This window comes from Arvicanthis niloticus, chromosome 12 (genome assembly GCF_011762505.2).
Source record: "Arvicanthis niloticus isolate mArvNil1 chromosome 12, mArvNil1.pat.X, whole genome shotgun sequence".
Taxonomy (NCBI): domain Eukaryota; kingdom Metazoa; phylum Chordata; class Mammalia; order Rodentia; family Muridae; genus Arvicanthis; species Arvicanthis niloticus.
In genome coordinates this window covers 14,259,159-14,272,136 of record NC_047669.1, presented here as the reverse complement: position 1 = coordinate 14,272,136, position 12,978 = coordinate 14,259,159, and the positions used below count along the sequence as shown (strand labels likewise).

General features: G+C 36.4%; 1 protein-coding gene across 2 annotated transcripts in view; it reads right to left on the bottom strand.

Moving 5' to 3' along the window:
• The window catches only part of Ccdc50 (coiled-coil domain containing 50), a 55,897-nt gene that overhangs the window by 14,150 nt on the left and 28,769 nt on the right, over positions 1–12,978 (bottom strand). The window contains exons 5-7 of one of the 2 annotated variants that reach the window (XM_034515045.2): positions 11,527–11,644; positions 6,580–7,104; positions 318–433 (exon numbers count right to left, since the gene is read on the bottom strand). In XM_034515045.2, the coding sequence (XP_034370936.1) occupies positions 318–433; positions 6,580–7,104; positions 11,527–11,644 (759 nt within the window). The remainder of the gene's footprint in view (positions 1–317; positions 434–6,579; positions 7,105–11,526; positions 11,645–12,978) is intronic. The other variant, XM_034515046.1, reaches the window with a different exon arrangement.

Sequence of the window (12,978 nt, the reverse complement as noted above, 5' to 3'; positions counted from 1 at the left end):
TTAATTTACAAATCAGCAACAAGGAAAGATTAATAATCCCAACAATGAAAGATGCCACTTTGAGTAATGTACTCAAGGTATTTATTTTTAATAGCAGATAACCAAAATCATAGAACGTAAACCATGAGTAAGGGGAGTATATTCTGCTCCACATCCACTGGCTTGATTGCCCCACCCCTAGAAAAGACAGCAGTTATAGAATTCCCCTCAGGGAACCATAATGCCAACAATGGAACTCTATAGTGTTTATTATAAAACTGAATTATGATTCAGCCCATATAGCCCTTTGTTTGAACTTTAACCTTAAATGTACTCACCAAAAGTTCTTCCTCTTGCAACTTCCGGGCAATTTCAGCATCATACCACTCCTGGTCCCTGTGGCTTGCTTGTGCTGAAGTAGAGACAGCTTCTTTTATTCCTCTTGGTTTCATTCCTAGAAAAAAACTCAATTCAATGAGGTAACTAGGAATGTTTTAAAAAAAAAATGAAAATATTAGGAAAAATACATTCTCCCTTAACATTTAATATTGAGGACACTGCATCCAGTGTGTAAAGTGTACCATGGGGTACATCTCAAAAAAAAATGTTTCTTGGGCATCAAGTAGTAATATGCACAATTCAAACATTTTAACAAAGTTACTTCGCAAAATCTGCCTGGTAGAAACATTTCTCATACAGTTTTTTAACATCAGAAAGTCATGCGAGAACTAAGGACCAAAGTGAGTCTTCAAAAGAGGAACGAAAAGAAAAACAAAGCAACTGAGAATGAAGAGAAATTACAGAAAAGAAGGTTCCTGAATCAAAGCTTTAATGTGGCTAAGACAACAAATAGAACAGCTTCCTCTGGGTTCGTCTAGCCTGTACATCTTCCTGCAGAGCAGTCAGGGCCATCTACAAATGTGGTGAAACCCTGTCAGAAATGGTCCTGCCCACCCGCTGTCTGAAACAAAACAACAAAAAAAAATCTGCTCTAGATCTTTCCCACAGCTTTGACCCACCTGCTAATGACATTACAAAATTTTAGGGAAAACAAAACATGGAGTAAATATCAGAAAATGCGATGACCTTAGAATTGTACCCTCTAGAGAAAAAGGCTGTCAATTATGCTTTGTTATTTATCAATGTTATAGGACTACAAACCATTCTATAAATTTCAAATAAGCTAAAAGTTAATGTCATTTCAAAATTGTGGATATTTTCCTTTGCATGCCTTTGTAAGTTACAGTTAGTCAACAGAATGAATATATAGCCCTCAGAAATAAAAAAAACCTCTTAATAGAATCCATAGATAAGGTACCTAGTATAACCATCCGTAAATGAACACCAAATGAAAACCTCATTTATTCTAAAGAACTCTCTTTCTCTGCACTACTGGGCAGAGCCACCCACAATTACAAAAATCACTTCTGAATGCTTGACCAATATTAAGACACTTTCCTTAATACCATATATTCTAACTTTTAAAGGATGAATGAGCCCTTGCCTTGGGCATATATTTTAAGCATTTCTAATGGATCTTCAAGAAACATAGAATCACTGGCTCAATGTATTATGCCACCAAGTTAAAATAGTAGCTAACAAAAATACCTCAATAATTTGTTTCCAAAGCTATTAACATATATACATAAATGAAAATAAATGTGTAGTCAGTCTACTTAACATTGTGGTAAATTTAAAATATAGACTGATGTGTGTGCATCTTATCATAAAAATGAAGAGAAAGCTTGTTTTTTTTAAACTCACACTTCCAAGGATCTGACTACACAGATCACCACAAATCACCTCTACTGGTACTGGACCTTCACTGGTCTGGCCTGATTTGAAACAGATTTCTAACTGGCTTGGGATAGTCTGATATTTCAATAAAATTAACTGGTATTTCACTTAAATTTCTAACAAAGACATAGTCAAATGAATAAATAGCCTTACTAAGCTGACACAATGATAAGATTATAACTACCATAAGTTTAGAAGGAATATAATTCATTAACAGAAGTCACAATTTAAAGTAATAGCTCTCTCAGGCTCAACTGCATAGGTGATGACATTTCACTTCACATCACTGCCATTTGCAATTCTCATTTCTTAGAAATTTTCAAGCCTAACAAAGGACAGGCCTCCCCAATATGGTATTTTACACACCTGAAATGATAAAAAATGGTCTATGTATTCAGTTTATTGGAAAATCAGCATTATAAAAAGAGAGATAAGTAGACATCTTGCCACTCTAAATAGAATCTGGTAACTACTTTTAAGTATATGAGACACATGTTAGCTGTTCCCTTCTCCCTCTTTCTATCTCCTTCTCCTTCTCTTATCTTTTTTGTGTGGTACTGCAGATTTGCTTGGCAACAGCTCTACCCGGAGCAATGCCTCCAGTTTCTATACAGTTATCCTGTTTCTTATCTTTTCTGCTTAACATCCAGCAGTCAGGAAGCCCAAAGACTGACCCAAACACAAATTAACTAGTCTCTTTAAATAAAAGTTAATATAGTAAGATAAATGGAAGTGGAGAGCTCACTAGACAGGGTCTTGTTATGCAGTCCTAACTATCCTAGACCTCATTACTTGGAACAGGATGGCCTTCCGATCACAAAAAGCCGCCTTTTTTCTGTTTTCTGAGTACTGGAAATAGATAGAGGTGTGCACCACTACTGCAACTGAAGGGAAACTAAAATACTAGCATTGAAGATCAATGTACACTAAGTATGAATTTAAATGTAACTGATAAGTTTTCTGGTACTGTGTATGTATGTATATTTTATAAGAAGCATTTGACATTTAAGACATATTATAGCGTATCTGGGCATGAATTTATAACAGTAAGTACAGTATTTAAGGTCAGGAAGGTGAGACGTTAACCTGTACAACCAATGAGCTATCAAAAATGTACAGCACAGTGAGCTCCTCTAACAGTCAGACCCAGTTTAACTGTTTTATGGAAAGTCAATCAATCCTTACTTTAGTTTAGCAGTTTCATTTTCATCTGACTTCTTAAACACCTATTCTGCAAATGCTCTTAGACTCAGTGTTGTCTGTCATCCTGCTAAGTTTATTCATCATTAAATATAAAATCATATCTGACACACATCACATCTAAAAGCACTAACTGTTTTTAACAGCAAGAGCTGACAACAATATCTAATTATTATTTCTTATGTAATCTCCTGACTAACACCAAGAAGGCTCAAAAATCAAACCCCAACAGGACCTGGGAAGTCTAAAGGTCTGAAGCTGGCTGAGTATAAAGTGAAAAGCACCATGCAGTGCACATAATAATCCTTTTAGTAGCTATACACACTGCTCACTATACCCTGTGTTAACCAAGCAAACATTTACTTACAACTTCTCTACTAGAGACTCTAAGTCTGTGCTTAGCTTCAAGTGCCCAAATCTGCTTGAAAACCCTATCACATAAATCAATGCACTAAAAGTTAACTGGCCTTTCAAGTGAGCACATTCATATAAGGTTCATAGAATCCAAATGTAGCAGTCAATGAAATCACCAAGTCCCTTGCCTACCCAACAAGTGTAATTTAGTGATACTGTAACTTTCTCATAAGCCTACTTATGAACTCCAACATACTTTCTCTAGTCTCCAAGTTCTTTGTTTATGTCTTCCTAACATAGTACATCAAATATAAAAATGTTTATGTACATATCTTTAAATATATCCCTCTGCCTCTGAAGCTTAGACATTGACATAAAGCTCAAAACCACAAGATATGTGGTATTCAGTAGAGCTTGCTAAACTACAATTTAATTTTACTTATAACCAAGTCCTTTTAATGAGAAATATGAAAGCCCACAGAGTCTAATGAATATGCAACCTATAAACTAGTTTTCCAATCACAAAGTTTGATTTGACTGTGCCAGGTCCTCCTTCACACTTCTGTTGCAATAATATTTCCATCTCTGTAAAGCTTAGTAAACACTGACTGAAACTAGACTAATGAATGTTACACCTACTAAAATTACACATGTCATGGTATCATAACAGTGTTATAGCCACAAGGAAAACCTTCCCTCAGTAGGTCCCAGGCAGCACAGACTGTGTCTATTCTATCTATGATGCACTATAGATCTAAGCATCAGAGATGCCTAAAACTTAAGAGTTATTTCCTATATACAACTAATTTCTTCTCTTTTAAACTTTGTGCTTTTTAAGTTTACTTTTTCCATGTAAACATATGGTATAAAAGTATGCATGTGCACGGGTATGTGCTGTGTTAGGTGTGTGTGTGTGTGTGTGTGTGTGTGTGTGTGTGTGTGTGTGTGTATAGACTCTAGCAGTTATCTGGTGTTTTTTCTTGCTCCCTCTCAATTTTATACATTGAAGCCAGGTGTCTTGCTAAATTCAGAACCATTTCTATAGGTTAGCTATCCAGCTTGTTCCAGGAATCCTCTTTTTCTCTTGAGTACAGTGATTACAAGCAGCAATTAAGACTACCTGACTTTTTTATGAGTTCAGAGATTTAGAGTCAGGTTTTCATACCCATGTAATGTAGGAAGTGCCTCACTCACCCACAGAGCAACTCCCTAGCCCTTACCCTCCTAACTTCTTTACAGGTATTGACAGCTTGTATAGCTTGGCACTCAGAACAAGTATAGAGTTAAGAGTGAATATTCTACAAAAGGATTTAGATAGGCATTTGGGAGAATGGAATTGATGCTCTTATCCTATTCAAATTACTGAAAGGAGGTTCAGAATTTAAGGGTAAGGAGCCATCTTGAGTGTCATGCCAAATACCACTGGATTCATGTTAGTTCTACAATTTACAGTGGTAGTCATTTTAATTAGGAAGAAGTTTAATGACACTTGCAGTGTATTTGGCATAATTCTAACAACTCTCAGGATGTTTTAATAATTCATAGAGACCTTATGAATTTCAAGAATGCTGCTCTGCTGAGCTTTGATGCTACAAATACTGCTGATAAAATTATCCATGACCTGAGATCAGTATTTCTATTTTGGTCAAGCTTCGAAAATGGCATATATAGCTTGATCATGGACCTTTTTGTCCTGGGAATACTTTTATTCCTGCCCATTATATTAAAGATTTTCTTTAACAACATCAACATGTTGGCAGCCAAAGTACATGGCTTGAACCTGAAAATGGACCCCCAGACAGAGTTATTAAACTAACAAGTTGGCAAGCCAAGGATGGGTAAGATTCTTCACAGATCTTTACCAACCTAAGACAGAAATGCATTGCTTTGGATAATGCATATTCCATGATGGGTAAGGAAGGCATTCTTGTCAAAACAACCTAAGACAGGCTTAGTCTTGTTAATGAATTTAAAAAAGGGGGAGAGGCAAGAGCCTTTGGGGCTGCTTGGCAAGATTCTGACATGGGCCAAGGACAAGGAGATGGGCTGCTTGACAGGAATATGATATTAGCCAAGGACAAGGAAGTAGGCGTCAGGCAGGAATCTGACATTAGGCTAGAAAAAGGAAATAATTTCAGGTACAAATCTAAATCTTAGGCTAGAACAAAGAAGTAATCTCAGGCAGGAATCTAAATATTATGTTAGAACAAAAAAATAATTTCAGACAGGAATCTAAATTTTAGGCTAGAACAAGGAAGTAGGCTTCAGACATGAAAATGACCTTGGGCTAGGATAGGGAAGGAAGTAAGGCTCAGATACTTTGGTCATCCTGATGAGCCCTTAGAAACAGTGATCATGGGAGAATTCACGTAATAGGGTTCAATGCCTTGCTTTTTCTTTGACTATTTGTGTTTATTCCTGCTTGTTCCTTGACTATTTGCACCTATATTGTACTGCTAGACCCTCAACCTAGAACTGACCTTAATACATGCATGTAATTAAAATGGTATAAAAGCATAAAGGAGTAGGGGGGATGGAATAGGAGGTTCTAGGGAGGAGAAATGAGGAAAGGGAATGACATCTGTATTGTAAATAAATAAAATATCTAATAAAAAATTTTTAAAAAGAATGTATATTCAAGCAAACATTAACTGAAAACAATAATTTTAACCATTAATTACATTATCACATCTAGGTTTAAGATCTTCCAAATCTATCCAGAACTTTCGTCTTCCACCCTCAATGTCCCTGACAGAGATGATCTGAATGTCTATGCTTTGACACTACTCTAAAAGACAGCCTAGGTGATGTCTCCCTCCCAGGTGAGATAATGAGACTAAGAGGATACAGTACTTCTAGTCCTGCTGGAAGTACACTAGACAAATACATAGGTCAACTATAACCACAGCTTCTCAGTTTATTTAAATAAAACCAAAATGCCAAAGAGTTTCAATGCAGAATGGGAGTATCTGATGCAAGGTTGTGGCCAACAATGACTAGTCCCTGGGATTGGCACTCTTCTAACGTGGCCCTGGAGAACCCCCTACGAATGCAGCATGCTCTTACTGGAGACAGTACAGGCCTTTCCTTCCTACACACCTAAGATCAATCAGACACCTCATATAGAAGCTCACTCCAAGATTCATTTTAAGGACACAAGTTCAAATTGAATAGAGACAAATTTTGCTTAAGATGCTTATTAAACTGACTGGCTTTAGATACAGGACTTCCAACAGGGCAATCCATTACCTGCAACACGGTGGTGGCGAAGTTCTTTATCCTCTGAGAAGGGAGAAGTCCTGGGCCTATGTCTCATTTCTCTGTGTTCACCTTGCCCAAGGTCCCTCCCATATACAATTTCCTTACAGGGAAGTCCTGGTTTCTGTGAAGACTTGGGTGAATGTCTGCCATGCTGTCGAGACTGTTTTTCCCAACTCCGAGTTCTAAGGCTACAGTTAGCTTCCCAGTCTTCAGAGTCAGTGCTCAAAAATACCTCCCCGCGGATCTTCGGAAGTGGAGATTTCCAGAGCCTCTCCTGACTAGACCGCTTTCTTTCCTGCTGTTCACAGACAGTCTGGGCATCATCCCTCCCTCTGCCCAAGCTAGCAGAAGGCAGGGATCTCTCTGATGTATGGTATTCTTCCAGGTCTTCCAAGTTCTCCTGTTGATGCCTTGGTTTCTCCTTCTGCTTTGTAGTCTTCCCGTTGTTTTGGAGTCTACAAAACTTTGAGTGTCCAGAACCCAGTTCCCTGTCCCTCCTTGACCTTGACTGGTCTGAGTGGAGGTAGAGGGTATAAAAATAAAAATGGATGACTTAATTAGAGTATAAATTCATTACACAGGGAGTTGGAACCCAATACTAATATATTTTTAGGTAGATAAGAATGTTTTGAAACTTTTACAAATTGAGATTTGGAGATGAATACTGGAAAGACCCATGCATACATAGCCAAAACGTAAAAAGCAAACATAAGTGAAATAATTTGGATCTAAAAGAATTTGATTATGATTAAGAATAACTTAACATGTTCATATTTGCCAATAACAAAATGATGGACAACAATCCTACTTTTTAAAGCCAAGGAGTAGCTGGAATAGGTGCTAACCGAGGCTGTAAAGTTTTGTAAAACAGTGGTTTTATTGTGTTTTTAAATCAGATGAGATCACATCATCACTGAAGTGATAGTAAAGAGAGAGGACAGTGTCTCTGACTGCTTAGTTCAAAATGGCTCTCTGATCTCCCTGATGTGTTCAGAAGAAGCATGCCCACACACTTATGGAACAGCCTATATTAGAGTTCAGTGGAGAAGGAGAAGAAAGTGGAGGAAATTGTTAAGAAGTAAATGACTTGTTATACTGAGCTAATTTTTTTTCCTTAATTTAGTTGAATCTTAGGAAGGAAAAAACTAAAAGAGGAACGCCATATGGCATACATGAGCTGGGGTCATCTTTCAGATATATCCCAAAAACACCCATACTGTCTTCTATGTCTAAAATTAAAGCATAAGCTATAACTACAAGTTCTTAGTTTAAAAAACAATACAGCCTACCATATACATATATGTATATAGCTGCTTTTATAGAATCTTATCAGGCCCAAGTATGTTATAAAAACAAGAAAACAAATTAATAAGCACTTTGCAATAGTAATTTTAGCATTACTAAAGCATTTAACTACTTCAGAAATAGTTAAAAACAAATTCTTATTCTATGAGAAGATGCTCAGGTAACTAAGCTGCTCCTGGTTATAATCAATCATTTGCTGAACTTGGAAACAGCTTCCATGAGTAGGTGACTTAGCGGGTTTTTGTTGGGCTGGGTTGTTTGACTCTAATATAAAGGAAAGGATGTACTGCTGTGTATATAAAGAAGAAAAGTGTGTACTGAATTCAACAATTATAAAAGAACTGCCACTTAAAACCTCAGTCTCTCTTTACATTTCCAAAAGAAAAGTAAATTTCCTTCAAAGATGGATCTAGAGTAAAATCTGTTCCCTTCATCAGATATTTATGAATGGATTTTCCCCAGAGTTCATAGTCAAATTTGTACTTGACATGATAAAAATAAGTGAGATGTAGCAGTTTCTACAATAAAAACATCTGTTCTTTTAACTTAACTCTGTCTTCACAACAGATAAAGAATTAATTGGCTACTGCAAAGAATTAATACTGGCTAGCTCTTAACTGACGCCCTCATTCAGAGAGGTGGTTTATAGTGTGTGTACCAGTTTATTTATGGAGCAGTGTAAGTAGACGCCATCATTAAGCTCAGAACGAGGACAAAGATTTTTGTTTGAACACAAATTTATAAGACTGATTTATTTTTAATTCCTCCTGAATAGATAATTGATAGTAGTTTTTTTTTTTTCTAGCTTACCTAAGATATCATCTTTGAATCTAGGATGGGGGGGACCACAGTTGAGATTGGATGTGTTCCAACCCCTTCTGATTGCAAACAGAGACGTGGATGTTCTTGAGACCAAGTTATCTGGCAAACATAATTAATGTCTTCATTGGCAATCTGTGTCTGGTGTGTATGGCACACACACACATATAGAAATGTATCTACATTTTAAGTGTATGCCTCCATGTTTCTCATTCAAAGGAAGTTTTTGTTTAAACAAAATGCATACCCATATGTATCTATATATGTATGAACATACGTGTTTATATATGTATGTCTATAAAACTTTAAATAAGCTTTAAAAATTACAAGTCATTCATCAAAATCACATTATTTGATCTTTTAAAAATCTATGTAGGCATATATTTTTATAATTTCATTTTACAAATAAGAAAAATGCCAGAAGTCAAACAACAAATTTTCCTAAGAAAGTGAAATGATAGTCTTTACAAGTTACTGGTGGCTAAGAAACAAACACAAATATGAACATGATACAAGGCAAGTTGCTCTGAAGAAAAACATGGATTTACAAATAATTTGTGCTACTTTGCTACAAACATTTGGACAAATTCAAATTTGTAATCTCTAGTTAATCATTTTTAAGATTAATTAAAGCTTATGTATAGCAAAAGCTGAAAGAGCAAGCATATTGATACACTATGATTGTTACATAATTAAGACAAAAATCAGATTAAAAAAGAAAAAAAGGCAGAATCTAAGAACGGATCAATTGATTGTGTGTGTTGGGAAAGAACCCTTACATAGAGCATATAAGGACTGCTTTGTAAAGATGAGATGAACAGCACACTTTCTATGGAATCCAACTTGGTCTACCTCAAAGGCATATAAATGAGAACTATATAGTAAAAGATACACACTCTAACCGAGCCAAAAGAAGTACCACTGTCTATACAAGCTCAGAGTAGCCAACATTTCCCATTCCTTAATACTCTCAATACCTTGAAACAAGCATTTATTCCATTATTTACAAGTTTATAAAAGTAACTAAAATAAATATATTTTAGAAATTCTGAAAAGAAAAAACAAAACAAAGCAAAACAAAACAAAAACAAAAAACAAAACACAAAAACCACAAAATGTTTAAATAGTCTCATATTATAAAGGTTCATCAAGATAACAGTACTATAATCCAAATACACAGGTTTGAGTACCATCTCGTTAGTATTAGGGTTTTATACAAGGAACTAGGACATTTAGTTGACTATTCTGCTATCCTAATGTTTTTCAGACTTTTAAAATAGAGGGGCTGAAAAGATGACTCAAGTGGAAAAAAAAAAAACATTCCTCCAGAGGACCCAGGTTTGATTCCCAACACCCACTGGGTGGCTGGCACACAACCATCTAGATCTCCAGTTCCAAGGGTTCGGACGGCCTCCTCTGGCCTGCGTGGGTACATGCAGTGCACAGACATACTTGAATGCAAAACACCCATACACACAAAATAAAATTTAAAAATTTGAGTTATTTTTGTTATCTCGAACATGCTTTGAGAGCAAATTTTAAAATTAAACAAAGAAAACCCACCACGACTAAAATTCTGCATTTCTAAGATTTGATTTGATACTAGAGAATAATAAGTAACTTTATACCTCCTGGATCCAATTATATAAAACACTGGTGATAATTTTTCTTTCTTTGTTTAAGATAAAATATATAATTTCAGAAGAAAAATGAGTATAATAAAGATAGCAATTTAAAAAAAAAAAGAGTTGAGCTTATAGAGGAAGAAATCAAAATTAAGCTACTTCCTGTAAACAGGTCAGAGAGATAGGAGACTGTTAATTACAGTCTTGTTAGGAAAAAAAAATTGGGCAGGGGACAGCTGGGCAATATTATTCTTGTTACACACACACACACACACACACACACACACACACGCTCCCCTCTACTTATTAATGGCAAAGGCACACTTACTTTTATGTGATAAAATTTTTTAAAAGCAGCTGACAACTGGTTTTCTAAACCTTCTAGGATGATTGATCTGAAAATTTTTACTCTCTAGGCTGTCTTTAGTTTTGTTCATTGGTATCTCTGCAAGGATAATCTTTAAATCAAACCTCAAAAATCAATAACACATGAAACTAGAAGAAATTTCCTTCATTTGGTAAATCTCTGAGAGAGCTGAACTAAATTTTATGGTTGCAAATGTTCTGTTCCCAACACACTCTGAAGATAATCTGCACTACCCACCACCACCACAATGAAAAGCAGGCACAACATGTGACTCCAGCGGGAGTTCTTTCCCTCACAAGTTATTCTATCAAGCAGCAGAGTAATCAAGGCCAAGAATAAACAGTGAATTTCCCAGTTTGGTCATCAGAGGAAGGAAGGGCGGAGAAAGCTCTTTTACCCAGTGACTGATGCATGACACACCTTCTGTACTCAAACAGCACTTGCTGAGAAAAGTTCTTTGAGGAAAATGCTAAGTCCAGAGCCACACCCACCATTTTCTCTACCACAAGTTTTATACTTAGGAAGTAGCAGAACCCTACAATGGCTTTATCACAAAGGAGTGCACCAATGTTACAAAGCCATGTTCAAGTTAAGTCAAAAAGACAACTGTCATAAATGTGAAATACAGTCATTCATTAAAATAAAATATAAATTTTACAATCAAATAGAACATTGCCACAAATCTAAACTGCACTCAGGGCCTGAGGATAAGAGACATGTCTCTGAACCCCTCAGCTGACTTTATAAACCAAATGAAAGGGGAGCTCTGTAACTGAGGCTAAGGACAGAGTAGGTCACACTTCAGGCACTGGCCATTACCTCCATCCTCATAATAGTAGTTATCTCCATAAGCACTGCCCCCAGAAAACTCTGGAGTGTGTTTCTTCCTCTTTTTCTCTTCCTGTAGTTCCTTCTCTTGCAAAAGGCGTGCTATGTCCTACAAAAATAAAATGGAGGAGAAAACAGTATCATCAGAGAGTAAACAAGGTTGACACAGTGAAACTAGACTCCCCTGTCAGCTCTCCTCTGTTGACCAAAGCTCTTCAAACTTCCATGCATTCATCAAATGTTATTTAGATGCTTGGAAAGAGCAAAAATATAATGTAGAAAAGTGACCTGGGCTTTATTTTTCCCTAATTAAAACGAACCAATGGCTCAGGCTCTAAGACCAATGATAGATAAATGGAAAATCATGAAACTGCAAAGCTTCTATAAGGCCATAGGACAAATCAGCAGCCTAGAAACTGGGAAAGGATCTACAAGAACCCTACATCTGACTGAAGGATATTATCCAAAATTTATAAAGAACTCAACAAGTTAGACACCAACAACCCAAATAACCCAATTTAAAAAAATGGTGTATAGAACTAAATAGAGAATTCTCAACAGAGGAATCATGAATGGCTGAGAAGCACTTAAGGAAATGTTCTATTCATCAGGGAAATGCAAATCAAAACATGCCTGAAGTTCCCATCAGAATGGATAAAATAAAAAACTCAAGAGAACACATGGTGGTGAGGATGTGGAGCAAGGGGTAACACTTCTTCATTGCTGAGTGAGTACAACTTGTACAACCAATATGGAAATCAACTTGGCAGTTTCTCAGAAAACTTAGAATAGTTCTACCTCCAGACCCAGCTATACCCCTCCTGGGCATATACCCAAAAGATGTTCTAACACCGCACAAAGACACTTGCTCAACTATGTTCATAGCAGCTTTATTCATAATAGCTGGAAGCTGGAAACTGGAAACAACCTAGATGGTCCTCAACTGAAGGATGGACAAAGAAAATGTGTTACATCTACACAATGGAATACCATTCAACTATTAAAAACCAAGACATCACGAATTCTGCAGGCAAATGGATAGAACTTGAGAATATCAACCTGAGTGAGGTAACCCAGTCTAAAAATAAAAGACATGCATGGTATGTACTCACTTATAAGTAGATATTAGCAAAAAAACAAAAAAAAAAAAAACAAAAAACGAACAAACAAACAAAAAAAAAAAACAGGTACCATGGTACACTCCATAGATCCAAATAAGCTAAACAAGAAGGAAGGACCAAGTGAAAAACCTTGAATCTCACTTAGAAGGGGGAATAAAATAGACATAAGAGGTAGAAGAAGAGAGGGAACTGGGAGGGAGGGGGAATGAGGAGGGGAATGGAGGGGTTCAGGATCAGGTGTGGTGAAAGACAGAAGAGATTGCGAGATAGCCATTTAAAACAAATGAAAACCTGCAACTGAAGGGGGTGAATTGGTGGGGGC